The 20,288-nt window shown below is 36.8% G+C and overlaps 1 protein-coding gene across 3 annotated transcripts in view; it reads left to right on the top strand.

Moving 5' to 3' along the window:
- EPS15 (epidermal growth factor receptor pathway substrate 15) overlaps window positions 1-20,288 on the top strand; it is a 164,774-nt gene that overhangs the window by 85,271 nt on the left and 59,215 nt on the right. For all 3 annotated transcript variants that reach the window (XM_059922320.1, XM_059922319.1, XM_059922321.1), the window contains exon 13: window positions 11,666-11,738. In XM_059922320.1, coding sequence (XP_059778303.1) covers window positions 11,666-11,738 — 73 coding nt within the window. The remainder of the gene's footprint in view (window positions 1-11,665; window positions 11,739-20,288) is intronic.

The following is a 20,288-nucleotide window of genomic DNA, read 5'->3' as shown; positions in this document are numbered from 1 at the left end:
AGCCATGCGGCTAGACACTAAGAACGATGCTGTCAGTGCAGACACATTTGATGAAGTGGTGGCCTTCAATAATTGCTTCTGTTTTTCATGTTCACATTTTTTCCTTTTGAAAAACTCCAAAGGCTTGTTTTTTAATGCAGGGTGCTTGGTCTCCATGTGGCAAAGCAGTTTTGAAGGTTTCATGGCTGCGTTGGGTAACCGGTCTCCACATATTATACAAAGCGGGCTTGGAGAATGTCAATCACCTGTTGCAATGAACCCGTAATTTAAGTAGGATTCTTGGCGTTTTCTTTTAAATACAGTTTTCTTTTTGTTGGTAGTCTTAGAGTTTTCTGCTGTTTCATCATTGGGTCTGTCCCCCTTTTCAAAGAAGCTCTCTAGTGACATTTGTTTTTTACTCATTTTGGCTAGGGTTAGCTTGTGGGCTTACCACAACTGTGACCGAGACAAGTGTGCAGTGCGGGGAAAGAGGTGCAGATGGAAGTGGTAAATAAAATAATGGGCGGGCCACGCGCAGACTAAAACAAGTGTCGGATTTTGACTTAAAGCCTGCTACCACATGCAGCTGTACAATTGAAGTACATCAACTCACTTGCCACTATAAAACCTGCCACCACGTGCAGCTTAATTGTCACTTGCCACTCACTAATAGGGTTTTGATATGTCTGCAAGCAGTTGATTTATTATGGTCTCTGTGCAGTCAAACCTCTCTGCTAATGTTAATCTGTATTTGCAGCCGCTCCCCAGTGCTAGTAGCATCACCGCCTCAGCTCCACCTCAGATCATCAGGCATTAGATTCTCCTAAGGAGCGCGCAACCTAGATCCTTCACATGCGCAGTTCACAGTAGGGTTCGCGCTCCTATGAGAACCTAATACAGCCGCTGATCTGACAGGAGGCGGAGCTCAGGTGGTAATGCAAGCGATGGGGAGCAGCTGGAAATACAGATGAAGCTTCGCTGGCTTGCCCGCTGCTCACCTCCTGTTGTGCGGCCCGTTTCCTAACAGGCTACAGACCGGTACCAGTCCGTGGCCTGGGGGTTGGGGACCCTTGCTGCGAAGCTCCTAGAACAGATACCATGTGTTTGCTCTTGTACTCTCTCTCAGTGTTCCACATAGTGCTCTAATCGACCATTTCAGTTTCATTCCTCTTCTCTAGCCATATGGTGGGTGGGCTTATTACCTCTCAGCTCAATGTGCCACCAGTTTTTATTCTTCTGTGCCTCTGATCCTACTCTTCCCCTTTGCCTGAGCACACCTTTTACCTTGTAAAGTTTTATTCCTGCTTTAAGGCCCAGCTTAAATATCATCTCCTTTGTCAAACCTTCCCTGAAACCTTGATTGCTAGTTCCTCTTTCCTTTCTACTTACCGAGTCTTTATTCCTTTATAATAGTACTCACCACATTTTAGTGTGGTCTTTTTTTTTTCTTTTTTAGTCTTTTGGCTGCATTAGGTCTTTGTTACTGCCCATGGGCTTTCTCTAGTTGTGGCGAGCAGGGGCTACTCTTCGTTGCAGGGTGGGGGCTCCTCATTGCAGTGGCTTCTCTTGCTGCGGAGCATGGGCTGTCAGCACGAGGGCTTCAGTAGTTGCAGCACACAGGCTTAGTAGTTGCGGGAAGCGGGCCCTAGACCACAGAGTCAGTAGATGTGGTGCACGGGCTTAGTTGCTCCACAGCATGTGGGATCTTCCCAGACCAGGGATCGAACTGTGTCCCCTGCATTGACAGGTGGATTCTTAACCACTGTGCCACCAGGGAAGTCCTGATCTTTTTTTTTAATGTGTCTTTTTTTTGTTTTAATTTGAACTCCTTCAGGACAGGGTCTCTGTCTTATTCATTTGGATATGTCTAGAAATTAATGCACACAGTGCCTGACACCACAGAATTTTAGTACAGGTTAGTTGGTTGAATGAATAAATCAAAGTTTGTTATAAATATTAGAATATTTCCCAGACTTAATTCCTGCAAAGTTTATGGCAGACTAGAAACCATCACTAAATGTTGAAATAAAGCAAATGATCTTCTGAATAATAGCTTATTTTGGAGACTATAGAAGAAGATTTTGTAGGCAAGAGGATTTTTAATCCTTATAGGGACCTGAAGGTTAATGGACTGATTTTTCGTATTTTGCCAACCTGTTCTTGTGTCAGGGATTTCCTTTGAGAATCTGATAAAGGCTATTAGACTCTGCCTCCAGAAAAAAAGAACATGTTTATCCATGTACACCATTTTGCATTTATTTCAGGAGTTCCTAGACCCTTAAAAACTATCCATGGACCAATTTTTAAGAACCCTTGTTCTGAAAGTAAAGTGGCTCAAATAGAGAAGTTCGCGGCAGTGAAAAGGCAAAACATACCAAGAAATTGCTTTAGTCTCTTAGATAGTGTGGTGGTGGTGGATTATGCTGAGGCAGGAGTTAATGTTTATTTGTCTTCTACCAGCTTCTACTTCCTTCCTGTCTTCTGTCCTGTTAGCAAGAACATCAGGAAGTAAAAGCTACATCCTGTCAGGCCAGTTTGTTATCCTGGTCTTGGGCCAGTAAACAGGATAGATGATTACAATAATAGTTATTTGGCATTGTGCTATTCCTGCTTTATATAAATTCTCTTATTCAATTCTTGCAACACGGCTGAAGGGTAAGCAGTTTTATTCTGATTTTTCAGATGAGGAATGGACAAGTTTTCTAAGAAGTTTTCCTTGATAGCCACTTCAGCTCAGAGAACACTCAATATCCTTCTCTCCAAACAATTACAATACTGAATTGTATTTCTTTCCCCAGTAGTCTCTGAGCTCTGTGTGATAGTACCAACTGTCTCTTAAAATTTCTGATTAGGCAGTATAGTGTAGTAGTATTTCAGAGCATGGGCGTTGTAACCAGATTGCCTGGTTTGATTCCTGACGTGACTTAGACAAGTTACTTAACTGTCTGTGCCTCAGTTTCTTCATCTGTAAAATAGAAATATGAATAATCCCATGTAAAATGCCTAGTACAGTTCCTGGAACATGGTAAATTCTCAATGCATGTTAGTAATCATCATCATCATCCCCAACACCTAGCTCAGCACTTAGAGCACAGCATTCACTGAAAGGTGCTCAGCAGACATTGGTTGGAATAGCTGAATGAGCACTCTCTTCCCTAGTTGGAGACTGGAACTGTGTAGCTGGGCAGCCAGAATCTGGGTTCCTAAATATATAGATCTCTACCTCAATCGTATATAAGAACTGATTTTTTAAAAACTATTTCAGGCAATGTTAGCATATGGTTTGAATTTTTTTTTAATTATGTTTTTGGTTTAGTTTAGTTCAAATACTGTGAGAAAACATTAGCTCTGGAGAGAGCATTGCTTATACTGTCGAATCTGAAATTCTTTTGCTTATAAAATCCAACATGATCTGTTTCTGGCCCTGTGGTACTGATACTAGAAGGTCTCAATTGTGACTGCCTCAGCAATGGCGTTACTGATTGAGTAATCGAAGCTCTACATTGTAGTATGCATTTGTTTTTGGTAGTGAGGAGGCACCTTAATTCGTTTTCACATAAAGTACATGGCTCATCATTTAAAACCTCTGCTTAGGGAGACTTCCCTTATTTGAAACCCTCCTTGCTCAAGTCTGAGTCTGTGCTAATACAGCAGCCACTAGCCACATGTGGCTATTGAGCACTTGAAATATGGCTAATCCAAATTAAGATGTGCTACTAGTATAAAATATACTGGATTTCAAAAGAAGAATGTAAATATTTTGGATATCTTGGATTAAATAAAACATATTAAAATAAATTTCACTTGTTTCTTTTTAATATATAGCTATTTGATCATTTAAGATTACATGTCTGTCATATTTCTCTTGGACCGCTTTGGTCTGAATCAGTTGTTTTCTATAAAAATTACGTTTTATTTGCTTCTATTATTTTGTGGCACTGGTAGCTTATTAAGGGACACTTACCTCTTTTAAGAGAGCAATACTTTTTAGAATGTGTTTCAGTTTGTCTTTGGGAAACAAAAATATCTACCCAGAAATTTCAGCTCCTGAAGGATTTAGGAGTCAGTCTCTACCAACATACTTAAGTCCTAACTGCCATCACTCTGGATGCTTGATTACAACTTTCCAAAAAGCCAGTATATGTTCTACTTTAATACTAGTAAATTGTGTGATGATGATGATGATGATGATCGCTGACATTTACTAAGCACTTATTGTGTGGTAGGAATTGTGCTGAAGTATTTCTAGATATAATATAAATTAGTCATCCCTATCAACTTTATTATCCCTTTTATTTAAATTACAAAAACCAAGTTCTAGTCTTACATTTCTTTTCTTAGAGTTTTTTCATCTCATTTTGTCCACTAGATAAGTAGAATAAATTAATTATTTAGGGTTTGCAAAATAAACTTTCATTTCTCCTTTTAAAAAGTGAAATATCTAATTTTGGATTCTGCCACTGACATGGCAGTGGTCATGTGAGCCACACCCCAAAGTTTGTGTTTTCTCCTGATTCCAGTTAGGCTTTCAACAGTTTATGCCCATGAATATATTCGGACTTTTTTTTTCGAAACTAAAGCTCATTTAAAAAGCCAGCCTCTTAGAACTAGGAAGTTTAGAATGCACTTAAACTTTTATAGCAATTATCTTTTTTTTCTTTAAAGTCTTTATTGAATTTGTTACAATATTTTTTAAAATTAATTAATTTATTTTTGGCTGCGTTGAGTCTTCATTGCTGCGCACAGGCTTTCTCTAGTTGTGGCAAGCGGGGGCTGCTCTTTGTTGTGGTGCTCAGGCTCTAGGCGCACGGGCTTCAGTAGTTGTGGCACACAGGCTTAGTTGCTCTGCGGCATGTGGGATCTTCCCGGACCAGGGATCGAACCCGTGTCCCCTGCATTGGCAGGCGGATTCTTAACCACTGCGCCACCAGGGAAGTCCCTATAGCAGTTATCTTAACAGTTTTATAATTAATGGCTATGTTTGTTTTCCCAGCAAGCTGTAAGTAGGGGCCCTGGTTTAATCTTTTTTGGCATGTAGTAGATACTCAATAGCTGTTTGTTGAAAGAATGAAATAATATATAGTTATATAATGATTATATATTTAAGGCAAAGAGAAATTAAAAACTTAAGGTACAAATCAATGTCTTTACTCTCAAACTTTAACTTAAGTTTTTATCAACTAAATATGAATTCTTAGAGTGAAAGACCATCTAACTTTCAGACTGGTTTGAATTACATGCCAGAATTTTCTTATCAACTGTCTGTAGTTGTTACTCTAATCTAGCTCAAGACTTCTGACAGTTCCCAAGATAAGCAGAGTCAGAGTGTTCTATTGCCTTTCTAGCAATTGTCATCAGCTTTCTCAGTAATAAGAGCCTCTGCTTCCTCTCTTCCCCCACAGAGCAGAAGCCAGCAGAGAAAGAAGAGCTATGTTGTTAAATAATGCCATTCAGAGTTCAAAAAAGCACAGCTCAGAAACCTTTAGGGACTCCCATTGCCAGTGAATTAAAAGTCTGTGTGTCTTTACCCAGTACTGAAGTTCTTTTATAATCTTACCCTGATCTACCATTCCAGCTTTATTTACCACACATAAACCCTCCATCTTAGATAAATTAGTCTGCTGTCTAGAATTTTCTCACCTCTGTGCTTTCTTTTTCATTAATTTTTTCACTGTGGTAAAATATACGTAGCATAAAGTTGACCATTTTAGCCATTTTTAAGCATACAGATCAGTGGCGTAGGTGTATTTACGTTGTTACACAGCTGTCACCACTGTTCATCTCCAGAATTTTATCATCCCAAACTGAATGATTTAATTGGACTTGATATCAACTTAACTTCGATGGTATACAAAATCCTACTTCTGTAAATTCTGTCCCTTCCACTTTATGTTGTTGATGTCATAAATTACATCTTTATACATCATATATCCACTAACATAGCTTTATAATTATTTTTTATGCATTTGTCTTTTAAATCTTACAGAAAATATAAAGGGGAGTTGTAAAGCAAAATTACAATAGTACTAGTTTTTGGTTTTGTCCATGTATCTACCTTTACTGGAGATCTTTATACCTTCGTATGGCTTCAAGTTACTGTCTAGTAGCCTCCTTTCATTTCAATCTGAAGGACTCCCTTTAGCATCTCTTATAGCACAAGTCTAATGGTAATGAAATCCTCAGCTTTTGTTTATCTGGGAATATCTTAATTTCTCCCTCATTTTTGAAGGGCAGTTTTTCCAGATAGAGTATTTTCAGTTGACAGTTTCTTTTTTATTTCAGCATTTTAAATATGTCATCCCACTGCCTTCCAGCCTTCAAGGTTTCTGCTGAGAAATCCAATGATAACCTTATTTTTGATCCCATGTACATGAAAAGTCTTTCCTTTCTTATTGCTTTCAAAATTCTGTCTTTGTCTTTCAACAATTTGATTATAATTGTCTCAGTGTGAGTTTCTTTGGGTTTTCCTGCTTGGCGTTCGTTGAGCTTCTTGGGTTATAGACGTGTGTATTTCATCAAATTTGGGAAGTTTTCTTCTTGGTTTACCTCTTAGTCTGCCATTGTGCTGACATCCTTTTTGCTTTCTTGCATAAGCTCTCCCTTGCATTTGAAATGCCATTTTTCTACCCAACATTGATTCTTTCCTTCAAGGCTTAACTGAAGTCTCACCTTAACTGAGTCTTCAAGGTTCTCTGTCACAAAGCATTCCCAGGCTGGAATAATTTCTTTTGAAATACCATATGATAGATATACCACTTACTGTCTGCACAGCTTATTTTTGCAATTCCATAATCCTGCCTTCACTGACACCAAGGAAGCCTTTTTAGACCCTCTCCAGAGTCAGGTATCCATCTTCTGTGTTCCCACAGCACCTTGTACTTACCTGTTGTAGCACCCAGTACCCTTCATTGCAGTTATCTTTTTATGTTCTCCTGCCCAACCCCTCACATACACTTAATGGAAAGTGTCTGTCTCATTGTTTTTTTGTATCACTAAAGTACAGCACAGTGACAGGTATGTAGTAGAATTCAGTATTTGTTTGTTAAATCAATACTTAGGTTTTAAAGTTGCATAGGGATATATTGGGTACCGTTGTGTATTCTCATTTTTACTCCTCACAACAATCTTTGTGTATGATATGTAAAGTAGATATTACCTTCAATTTACTTTAAGGAATTAGCTCACACAGTTGTGGAGCTGGCAAGTCTAAAATCTCTAGAACAGGATGATAAGCTGGAGACTCAGGTAAAAGTTCATGTTGCAGCTCAAGTCTGAAGACAGTTTGGAAATAGAATTGCCTCTTCCTTGGGGAAGTCTCAGTTTTTTTTCTCTTAAGGCCTTAAACTATTGGGTAAGACCCGCCACACTATGGAGGGTATCTACTTTACTCAAAGTCTGCTGATTTAAATGTTAATTTTATCTTTAAAAATACCTCTATAGCAACATCCAGACTGGTGTTTGACCAAATATTTGGGTACCATGGCCTAGCCAAGTTAGTACATAAAATTAACTATCACAGAGGGTGATAGCCAGGGCTTAAGCCCTTCCAAATTCTCTGTCTCCTGCCTTTCACCTCTGCTTCTCTGTATGAAAATTTTATTGTTCTTTAGACAGAGACAGCAAATGCCAACAACATCTAGACCTACATTTGCCCATCTTCATCATTTCACAGGAATGATTTTTCTTAAGAATGAATGAAATAATCCATGTAAAGTTCTTATCACATAACACCTATCATGTAGTAAATACTTAATAAGTTCTAGTTTCAATAATTGTTATTGTTAGTAGTAGTAGTAGTAGATATGGTAGTGGTAATAGTGGTTTTCCATTAATTCCAAATAAAGGCATCCTTGATAAAGATTTTAACCACCTTGGCTTTGATCTTGGGCCCAATATTGAGGTAATTCCTGTTATTATGAGGTGGGAAGCTGTGACTGGTTAAGCTTTGGTCAGGAGCTAATCCCTGGCCAGTTATTACTCAGAGAGTCTGAGTCTGTAAAAAGATGGCATTTTCTACTTGAACTATATGGGTAGAAAGATAATAGGGAGAGAGGAGCAGTCTCCTAAAAGAAAGATTGCTGAGTACTAGGAGAAGGGAGGCTCAACCAGAACAAATAGCTGTTGCTACAGTGATTTAACAAAGATGACCTGTGATGAAACCAGTATTTGAATTCTGGACTATATTTTACTCCAAGTCTTATGCTTTGAAAGTCATAAAATAAGTTTCTAAAAGTAGACAGCAATTATTTTGATTATTAAGACAAGATCAATGTTTTATAAACTGTCTTGTACCCCATAATTCCTTTTAACAAATTTAAAAATTACTCCATCAATATTATTTAAAATTCTAAGTAGTATTAATATTATGAGTAAAACAAAACCATAGCATAGGCTCAAAGCCTGCTTTTTTCTTAATTACTTGATATCTTGTACATTTCACCTTACAAATCTTAAGATGGTAGAGATATCAGCATCTGCAGAGTGAAAAATAATAATCAGAGTCAGAAAAACCGTTTCATGGTAGAGCCAGATTAGAATCCTGGTCTCCAGTCTTGTGAGTGGCTTTTGCCTACTTCATAGTAGGTTTATGCAGTTATCAACTTTAGGCTTCTGAAAGCTTAGCTTGGGCTTTGCATTTCTTCCTGGTTCAGATACTAGGTTCCGTGGATTCAGAGCAGTCAACTTTTGGAACACCAGGGAGCTCTTTCTGTGGCCTTTCTTTATAGCTTTGGTATTTGTGGATTCCTCAGGATGTGCTATCATCTTGGGAGTGAATAGGGCCAGAGAGATAGTCTAAAATGGAGGGTGTATAGGATCATTTCCCTTTTTTAGAAGTTACTAAGGTGAAGGGAATAGCTTTTCCTGATGTCCAAGATAAGTGGCAAAATGCTCACACACCTGACGTATATGAAGTAAATGCTCACACACTTGAAGTAAATGCTCACACACTTGGAGTATGTGTCTGTCTTATCCACATATATTGGTGGGCTCCTTAGGAAACTGCATCTAAATGTCTTTTTATTGTGGCACAGAATCTTGAAAAGAATTACAATTTTAAATTACTAATGTTAAACAGAATGCTTGGATATTCTTGTATTGACTATGTATCCATCACCTTTAGAAAAATATACTTGTTTGAAAGAGAGGAGAATGTAAAGAACATGGTCAACCATCGTTAGTGTACCTGAATGTGTGTTTAGATATTTTTACTTGCCTGAAATGAGAAGGATAGCTATAGAGGTTAAGTGTCTATGGAATACCACAGTATAATAATTTGGTATCTCTGAAATTATAATCTAAATTAATGAGAAAATTATTTGATTTTCAGTCTGGTTTATAGGACAGATTTTCATTAATAATGTTTTGTATAGAAAGTAATATAACTGATCATTTTATTATTTTTAAAGTTTTCTGTTTAGTACTTATGTTATACTACTTGGTTTTGGTAATAAAAGGACTTATTAGACCAGAATTTTACTAGATAAAAGTGGATTGAAAGTTAAATTTAATTGATCTCAGACTAAGAGAAATTAATCCCTAATGATTCACATATTTTATTTAGTTGAGAATGGTCTTCAGGATGTTTGACATCACTGCTTCTCCGCACCCTGCCACACCCAAAATTATGAAGAGAAGTTTGTACTTTCTAAGCTTCCTCCATTTTAGCCAAACATAGACTGTTTGCAGGTTAGAGCTGAGTGTCCTTTGTAATCTGTTTTCTTTTTTCACTAAGTGAGCTTCCTTCTTTTGCTCTCCCATTCTTGTGTCTTGGCTGTGTTAAGTCAGCTCGCGGCCTTCTTGCAGCCCTGTTTTCCTGCATGCGCACTTTATCTTCTGAGCAGACACAGTGACAGCAGTTAACAGGGGAGCAAGAAAGGACTGAATACAAACATGCACATTAGTGTGTGCAGTTTTGGTCTATGATACCATGTTGCGTCTTCTGTTTTTGTCATTATCTACTGTCAGAAAGTAGGAGCTGAGCTGATATTGACCTAGTGTGGAATGCCTGAGGATTTGGGATGAAGGGAGGAGGCTGGTGTTTCATGTGACTCATCCTTGACCTGCTGCGGCAGGACTGAAAGCACTCTCCTGCTCCCATAAGGAGGAAGGAAAAGATTTCCAAGATTGCACTTGCAGAATCTGTGGAGCATATTTAGATGTTTCTTCCTGTGCTTTTCTAGTGTTCAATTTTATCTAATTTTATAAGGATTGGAAGTGGGGAATGAGCTTTGCTTAATAAGTAGATTGAGGTATGGGAGTAACGGGCTGCAACAATGACTCACATGGTAAGAGAATGTTTAAAATCTCCACTGACATCTTGACCCACATTTTGCCCCATCTGACAAACGGTTAGTGAGCTCCTTGGCCATCTCAAGTATTTAAAAGTAACAGTATACAAATAGCTTTATTATTGTGCTTTTTTTCCTCCCATATAAATCTTAAGTGCATTGCACCTGCATATCCGAAACAGTTGATTTTTGTCTACATTTAAAATCTCACCTCAAAAAAGGTGAGAAATATAAATGTAGCATGTACTTGTCCCTTAAGTATCTCCTATGGTGTAATTTTCTCACTTTACTTTATGCCTCAGCTTAATGGAGGCTGAGCCTCTGTTTGGGTTATGTCTGGGATGAAACTGAAATATAGTCATGAAGCTCTAAGAAGAAACTCTGCAGTACTAATCTGGAGGACTTATTGAATGGCATCCTCCCTTCTTATTGCCGCCTTTTACCTTTCCCCCACCCCAAAAATGTATTGCTGCAGAAATCTATGGCTTTTTCCTCTCATTTTGTGGAAAAAGAAAGTGAAAGGAGTCGGGGTGGGGTGGGTAGATTTCAGTACAGACGGGCATTTAAATTTATTATGTCAAAAAAAAATAACTCTGTTTTGTAATTCTGAATCTAAGGTTGCTTAAGATTCACTCATTAGGAATCCAGCTCTGATGGAAGCATATAAGACTTTAGATAATGATGTTTCAAACTAAAAGTGGATCCTAACATGTTTGACCTGAAGAGTAAAAGAGATAAATGCTAATGTGATTCGTTTTTTACTTAGTGTACATTGTCTTATATATTTGATCAATTGGTATTTATGGGTGGTCCTAAAATAGCTTTTGAGCAGATGTGGTATTTAATAGAGCAAATGGCCTGTGTATTGACAGTCTTTTTCTATTTTCTCTGTTGTTTCATTCTAAAATTGGTGCACACAAGTGAGATTTAAGAGGAAATTAACACTTCAGTAAATGTCCTTTTCCCTAATATTGTTGACTGTTTCTATTAGCCATTTTCATTTTATTTGACAGTGATACTTAAGGGTTAAGCTTCAGAGCTGATGCAACTCCTCCTTTTTTTCACCAGCAATTTTCATTGGGCAGCATTTCCATAGCAACAGTGAGATCAGTGAAACCTGAGTGTTTCATTGATTATTTTTCTCCTCTTCCTTTTTTAATCTATTCTCTCTTCACCACATTTTAGTGAGAAAGCGATTTTTTTTTTTTTACAAACAGAGCTTATATTGATTTCTGTTGCATAAATAATTAAAAGAGGGTAGAAAAATCTGCCCTTCATTTAAAAATTGAATGTTTCACTATGTATTTAAAAAACGATTCAGGATTAGGAGGATGGATAACCATACCGGCTGTAGCTGATGTTCTCAAATATTCTTGCATTGTTTGCTGGTCTTCTAGGGAAAAGAATAATGTGGAACAGGACCTTAAGGAGAAAGAAGATACTATTAAACAGAGAAAAAGCGAGGTTCAGGTATGTGAACTGTAAAATTCAGTATTCCATATCTGATTTAGGAGGATTCATTTTAAATGTATGGGGTCGTTTACTATGTGATGGTTGTGGTGTTGATGAGTAGGTCAAGGGAATGCCTATTATTTATGTGATATAAATCTTTATCTTTTGCAAAATGATTATTTTTCTCCTAATTCTGGCCTGCAAAGATTACACTACAATGATCAAGCAGTATTTTTCAGTGTAAATTTCTAGCTTTAAAGGTATTTTAAGATGATATTTATCTGCATATTATATCCTTAAAGGTAAGTTTGAATGACTTATGATATAAATATTATTACGCTAATAAAACTGAATATGTGAGATCATCATCATCACCATGAAAACGCAGATTGCTTTTTCATGGGTGTGAGATTTTGTTAGCTAGGAGACCTAGTATTTTAAAGGACTGTCTCTCATAATGATAGGGTGGGAAATGATATGGAACAATTTACAATAGTATTTTATAAGTTGCTTAGTAGCCAGGATATCTTAAACTTTGGCATAAAGAGATTTAATTCATTTTCACTAAGTGCTAAGTAGCTTCATTTTACAAATAGAAAAGACAATAAAACTTCAGTTTCTGATTGGGAAATGACGCAAAAGAGGTATTTCAAACATTAAAAATACAGAAAATTGGGCAGTGTTTCATTTAGAGCAGTAAGCAATGCATGTGATCATGTTATTGGAGCACCGTTTCTTAAATGCCAGACCAGCACATACAGGAGGTTGGATGTCGAAGCACTGGTAGCAGTTGCCAGTAAGAGCTCATGGATGGGCATTTCTTAACATGTTACTTGTATGTTGGATTTCCTTGTCCTGATAGTTTGAAATGGGCAAAAGCTCTAAAATCGTTAGATCCATTATTTTGTTTTAATGTAGCACATTCACCAGAGATTGTCTGACAGGTGGACCATGCTAGGGTGGGGAGAATGATTTACTGAGGGTCTGAGGAAGAAGCCAGAGAGAGAGACTTCTTATTAGAAGTTGATTCTATTATTGTACTTATTATACTGGAATTTTCTTAAAGGTGATACAAAGTTAAGACGTCATCACTAATATATTTCTCTTTGTGGTAGTGAGATATGGAATGGTTACCTCAATTACATTATTTTTGTGCAATTTTTGAGCTTCTTAAATGCAAAAGAGTCATAGACTTTAAGCAGTTATTGCTGAAAATAGCTTAAGAATGGAAGATAAAATAATCTCAAAAGTTTTCTCAATTTGAAGCTATAGATATAGTTACTGATATAATATTGGACAGCTTCTAAATTTAGCTAGATAACGTTTCAAAGTACAAAGGTTTTTGCAGTAGACAATTTTTTTTATTTGTGTACATCTATCTATGGTTTTTCACTATTGCATCTTTAAAGGATGTGAATTTTAAATAGCCGCTTTGGGAGAACACTAAAATTTATATTGTTCTTTTCAGGCTAAATCGGCTCCCCTCGAATATTTGATTTCTTATATTTATAGAAGTTTTATTATCAGTCAAAATTGCTTTGTTATATGCTTGTCCTTCTTTTACTTAGTGGTGATGGTAAGGTATATGTTAATTCTTAAGCTTTGCTGAATCCAAAATGTGTGCTTGGCAGAGGAAGTCTAAATTGTTGAATTTTTTTGCATAAGGTGCTGTAAATAAAAGATATCTTGGAGCGTGGTTAGTATAGGCCAAGTTCTAATGGTTGAGCATGCAAGTTCATTGAAAAAAAAAAAAACATAGGATTAAAGGTTTGCATTAGTAGATTCATTACTCATTCCACCCCAATACAGGTGTTGTATTGTCCATGGTAATGGGATACTAGATTAAGAATAACATGGATAATTGACATCTACAAGTAATTAAAACTTTTCATTTTAGTGATTATTTTCAATTTTCTGGAGCAAGACAACTTACCTGAAAATGGTAACAAGTATATTGTATTACCTATTGAGTTAACTCTGATTTAGCCATTGGTAATGAGGCACAGACTAGGAATAACATGAATAATTCAGATCTGTAACTAACTTGAACTCCTAATGCTTATTTTCTAATTTCTCTGGCAAAAGGAAGTTTACTAGAGCTTATTAATAACTATCAGAATCAAAGAACTTCACTGCTTCTTTCTGACCCCGCTTTCTAATGTAGGTGCTAATGAATAATGCCAAAATGAAGACATGAAGGGAATATTGACCATCAATAAATGTCTTTCTGCCTAATCCAAACTTGGCTTTTCTGAGTATTCTTGCTTTTCTCCATATGTATAAAGTCACAGATAGTGATTATATGAGCTCATATCTCAAGCACAGAAACCAAACTTTCAAAGCCTCTTTAGATGTGACCAAAGTGCCAAAAGATTAGGGTTTTTTTTAGCATTTATATAGTCTTCCTAATTCAGTTAAATTAGAAAATCTGCTACATAATTAATTTCTACATGTTTGTTTCCTGTGTGTATTCCCATGAATTACCATCTTGAAAACTTACAGTTCAAGACTTTTTTCTTAAAGAGCAAACCAGCGATTAACTTCCTATTTTATGTCATGAGATGATCACTTAACTCATATTATATACACTGCTAGTTTGTCAAGTTCCATGGAGAAATTAGGCCCAAAATGATCCAAGGAGGGGAAACTGTAAAAGGATGTTCTATCTCAAATGTTTATGGTTTGAGCTTTTTGTTGTTGTTACAGGGAGAAGGTAGACCCACATTCTTTCCTACCTTAAACTGCATATGTACAGTTTTATTAAAAATTTTCTTCAGGGTAGTCAACAGATATTTAGGAATTCACCCTCTCATATGTATGCTTTTCAGTTTTGCATAGAAGTTTATAGGAAATGACTTGGTATCAGACAAACTTATTTCAGTTCCTGGTTCTGGCTCTTCCAAGGTTTGAGATCCTAAGGAAGAAATTCAACCACTCTACACATTAGTTTTCTCTTCTGTAACATGAGATAATAAAAATACCAAACAGAGTTTGCTGTTAGAATAAAATGATATAATGCAGGTAAAGTGCCTCAGAGTGATTGGCATAAGATAAGCGTTCAGTATATGTTCTAATTAGTAGTAGTATTCTATACCTTACTGTCATCTCTTTGTTACTCTCCCTTCATCATCATGCTCTTTCTTCTCTGACTTCTATCTTCACATGGCTATCTGCATATAGGACTAACCAATTTGAAAATACCTTTTTTGTTGTTGTTGTTGTTGTTGCTGTCACTTTAGCTGCCAGCCTGTTTTTCTCTATTGTTGTTTCTTTGTGTGGCCCTTTTCCCCCTTCCTAGCTTTTCAGTAACCCTACTTAGTTTCCTGTTCACCCATACCATTGTGCTTAATTTATCTCCCCCGGACCAAGAATAATCTTAAGGCCAAATCCATTGGTCCTTCCTACATTGGTTACTGATTTCTTGGGTTGCATTCTCCTAGATATTCATAGCCCTACCTCTTTGACCTTTTGCTTCTGTTGCCTTTGCCAGGGACTGACGGACACACTCCGACCCCCTCTTTCCTCCCTTTTCCATACCCCCTGTCATCCATGTGCTGATAACTCACAAATATTTGTCAAGCCCTCAGTTCTCTTGAGTGCCAGTCTGACATCTCCAGTTAGGCATTTTGAGGTTTATCATTTCAAAGCCAGTATATCTAAAATGAGTCTCATGTTGTTGAAAAAAATTGGCTTCAAGTTTTGAACTTTCCTGTTTCTGTCAGTGTTTTTCTTTCTCACTACTGCCGCCCCTATCACCTAACATCTGAAATTTTGACGTCAGATGTAAGTGCTTACTCCATCCTCCTCCTGCCTTTCTTCCTCGACCAATTTTAGTTATGACTCTCAGATGTGAAAATCTTCACTGCTGCCCACTGCTACTGTTAATAATGGGAGGATGTCATCCTCATGGATATATTGGAATTGGAAAAAAAATTATAGGCCATCCTCTTGTATTACTTATTTTTTGATTGCCTGCTTCGGAACTGTGCGCCATACACATGCTCTTTTTTATTCCCACCCTTATACCTTTTGTTGTTGCAATCTAGAGTGTTCCTTACCCCCCCTGCTTATGTGAATTCTACCCATGCCTTAAAGTCCAGCTCAAACTCACCACTTTTCTAAACTTTCTCTTCTCTGTCCCTTCAGTCTATACCTGTCTTTCCTGTGTTGGAACTCCCAGAGGAGTGTGTATACACTTATATGGCACGCTCAGTACGTTACCTTATCATACTATTTTAATGTGTATGTATATAGATTGCAATATCTTATAGCTTATATTGTGAGCTCCTTAAGCTTAGAAATTGTACCTTGGATCTTATCTTTCACCATGTATGGTAATATATTCTTAGATGGAGGTAAATTTAAGGAAGATATTGACAGTAGAAATGAATGAACTTCCATTTTGTGCATGAAATTAAAAATAGGGCAACACACACCCAGAAACCACAGGCAGAATGGATTGGGAGCACAGTTGGTATCATGAAGAGTCAGACATTTCCATATTGTTCATACTACCTTCATGAGAGAGAAGCTCCCAATTATTTAAACTTTATCAGTAAAGATTTAGTAGTTCATAGTAATTGCCCATATTTTTTTCCCCTAGATGAAGAAGGATGACTTATTTTGGGTAGAAATAAAATTAGATACATGAGCTCAACATTCTTTTCCTGGTGATAATGTTCTTAGAACATGCTGAGAAGCATATGATTGAGAAATAAAGGCAGGCTGTTAGTAGGGTTTTCTAACATCTACCCTAGTTTAATAGACTTCCTTTCTGGTCTTTGACTTAAACATCTTGCTCTATAGTTGATACTTTTTTATATGAAGAATATTCCTAGGGGCTTCCCTGGTGGTGCAGTGGTTAAGAATCCTCCTGCCAATGCAGGGGACACGGGTACGAGCCCTGGTCCGGGAAGATCCCACATGCCGCGGAGCAACTAAGCCCATGCGCCACAACTACTGAGCCTGCACTCTAGAGCCCGTGAGCCACAACTACTGAGCCCATGTGCCACAACTGCTGAAGCCCACGTGCCTAGAGCCCATGCTCCGCAACAAGAGAAGCCACCCCAATGAGAACACACCGCAACGAAGAGTAGCCCCTGCTCGCCCCAACTAGAGAAAGCCTATGCGCAGCAACAAAGACCCAACACAGCCAAAAATAAATAAATTTTTTAAAAAAGAGAGAATATTCCTATAACTTCCATTTTGAGAATTAGGCCAACCTAATGAATGTACCTGATTATTTCTAGTTTTGGATTAGTCTGTAGAATTTTTTTTTAATCAATTAAATAGCATTTTCTGTAAGATTACCAAAATACTTCAAATTACCTTTGTTCTTTTTAATAATTCTTCAAGTATGGATATACTAGTGTACAAGTATAGATATACTGTATATATGGTTTGGGATTTTTTTTAAGTTTTATTCATAAATTAGTGTCCTGTTGTTTATTTTTTACTCTGTATTTATATGAAACAGATACAAATGTATTCATGTTTCATAGATTTACCTCTTTAGTTGTACAACTGACTTGGGTTGCTAAAATGAATTATTTTATTCTTAAATATAGCTGAGAATTTTTACGTATTTGTTTAAATTTTATTTCCACTACCCCCCGTAGCACTTGAGGGGATATGGGGGAATGGGGACAAATTTATCATTTTCTTTAACTTATGTGATTTCTAGAAAATAGGACACTTTCCTTGAAATTTATTTTTATTTTTATTATTTTTTTGTAATTTATTTTAAAATAAAGCCAAGATCCCAGTTCAAGGATCCCTTCATTCCTGGATGAGGAACCTTGGATGTGGCTTGCTTTGGTATTTTTCTAAAACAGACCTTGGCAACGCATTACAGTAGTCTTGTTCACTTTATCCTTGCCATTTTCTAGTTGCTGCTATCCTCTTTTCTTTTGTTGTTGATGACACAAGTGAGCAAGTAGAGCGTGATCATGGAAAATAGAGCGTAACTAGGAAGGCATCTGCAAATGTCTTTAGTCACTCACTTGATGAGATGGCATTTGATAGTAACTGAGGTTGTGCACTAATTCAGGAGAGGATTTTCCCAAAGGGCTACCTTAAGATTAAAAGAAAGTTATCCTAGTTTAGTGGAAGACACTGTTTGCTAAGAGAACCTGCTGCTGCCCTAGTCAAGGGTGGGCAGGAGGTGGGGGCAGGGAGGGACATGTACATCTGTTGCCTTTACTTAGTCTCAGGATAAGCAAATCTGTACCAAAATAAAATAGCCAAGTATATTTGGATATTGAAATTGTTGTGAAAATGCATTACAATGGTGGTAGTCTTAACCAAGTAATTTTACAGTGAAGTTTGATTCTTATTCTTGTTCACGTGTATATTTGCATCTGTTCATTTTGATTTTGTGCAGTTTACTAAGTTTGCTTACTGAAAAAGAAGACCTTTGTGTGTGTGGATTAATGTTGGAATTTTTTTTAGAGATCTTTTTCATATTTAGATGAGACATGGAGAAACATTAATTATAATTAATTTTAATATGGACATCTATCCAGCTTAAAATATGTCACTAATGTGAGGTAGTTTCTCAGTAACCTTTCGCTTAAGGCCTGTATTTTTGTGTTACTATGTGGATTTTTACTATAGCTAAGAAGTGAGGTTGGGAAATTTGAGTGAATGTGTTTGCTCTTTGGAAGAGAAAGGGCAAGAATGAGTAAATATTATACTGGCTTGTTTATTCCCTTTCCTCTTGCATAAACTTTTCTTCTAGGGGTGCGTTTAAAGTGACTCTCTAAAAATGCAAGTTTTGAAGTCTGGTTCATTTTATTAAAGGAAACCAGCATCAATCCCACTATTGGTAGTTCGTATATAAAAATTCAATTACATCAGAATATTTTTATATTGGTATGAAACCATGAGAGGTATGTGATACTTAAAAAACTGCAAACTTGACATTTTATGATTATAAAAGTAATATGGGTCCCTAGTAATCATGTAAAATAGAGAAAAATATAAAAAGAAAGAAACCCTACAATTTCACATTCCAGGGAGAGCCATTGTTAACCATTTGCTATATTTTCTATGAATGTATATAAATGGCTTTATATTTATTTGCCATTATACTGTATATGCCTTTGTATTCAACTTTTAATTTTTATTATTTTTTATTTTTTGGCTGCGTTGGGTCTTCGTTGCTGTGCACGGGCTTTCTCTAGTTACGGCGAGCGGGAGCAACTCTTCGTTGCGGTGCACGGGCTTCTCCTGCAGTGGCTTCTCTTGTTGCGGAGCACGGGCTCTAGGTGCACGGGATTCAGTAGTTGCCACGGGCCCTAGAGTGTGCGAGCTTCAGTAGTTGTGGCTCGCGGGCTCTAGAGCGCAGGCTCAGTAGTTGTGGCGCATGGGCTTAGTTGTTCCACGGCATGTGGGATCTTCCAGGACCAGGGATGGAACCCATGTCCCCTGCCTTGGCAGACGGATTCTTAACCACTGCGCCACCAGGGAAGTCCCTGTATTCAACTTTTAAAAATTAGCATTATGTCCTAGACATTTTCTTACATTACGTGACCCTTTTAAGGCAAATTTTATTTTTCTTAATTGTACTTACAATGTAAGTAGAGACATCATAATTACACCTATTTATAAAGACTAGGTATTATTAGTGATGTGAAGTCCAAGATTTTTCTTCAGGGTTTGGGAGAGGGTAGGAAAGTAGACTAGGATATTTGAAGATGGGAATAAGTAACATATTTTTCCTATTCCTATTAAGCATTTCTTAAAAAATGCTTTTTGGATCAGCATGTCATTATATATAAACCATATAATAATTTTATGAACAGAGTATTGACAGTGGATTGTTTTCCCAAATATAAAATTACTTTAGATCTGCAGGTGGCATGCTTTCAAAATATTTTATAATTGAATTATGAGAATTTTTCAAACCACTGTAGTTTTTCAAGCTACTGCATTAAAGTGAAGCTGTTACTATACCTTCCTGAAGAGTAAGAATAGAATATAATATAAATGTAAAAAAAAAAATTCATAAGTTTAAAAGCATGAGAAAGATATATGCCACAGTGACATGCTAAATCAATAAAGATTATTTCCATATAATGGAAATTTTATTATTAAAAAAATTTTTTTAAACCTTTTGGCTGCGCCACGTGGGATGTGGGATCTTAATTCCCCGACTAGGAATTGAACCCGGGTCCCCTGCATTGGAAGTATGGAGTCTTAACCACTGGACCACCAGGGAAGTCCCTGGAAATTTTAAATGTCAAATCAGTCTTGGTCTATAGAGTGTACAAATATTGAATCAGTATAGAAATTTAGATATTATTTTAATTTAACAAAATGCATTTATTATAGGTCAGAGGCTGGTTTTAATATTTTGCTATAGTTTAAATACAGAGTGAAGCTTTCCCATAGTATGTTGAAAGAACATAAAGCCCTTTCTGTCAGCCTCAGGCACGTTTCCCACTGGTTTCTCCCAGATACTAGAATCCTTGTGATAGTTAACGAATCATTGCCTAATTAATCGCCTGGAATGTGCAAGGCATTGTACTAGATTGTGGAACCTCTAAGAAAGATGAGGCATTGGCT

The sequence above is a fragment of the Balaenoptera ricei genome, chromosome 1 (assembly GCF_028023285.1).
Source record: "Balaenoptera ricei isolate mBalRic1 chromosome 1, mBalRic1.hap2, whole genome shotgun sequence".
Taxonomy (NCBI): domain Eukaryota; kingdom Metazoa; phylum Chordata; class Mammalia; order Artiodactyla; family Balaenopteridae; genus Balaenoptera; species Balaenoptera ricei.
Note: the sequence above shows the minus strand (reverse complement) of the source record. Positions and strands in the feature narration are given on the sequence as shown.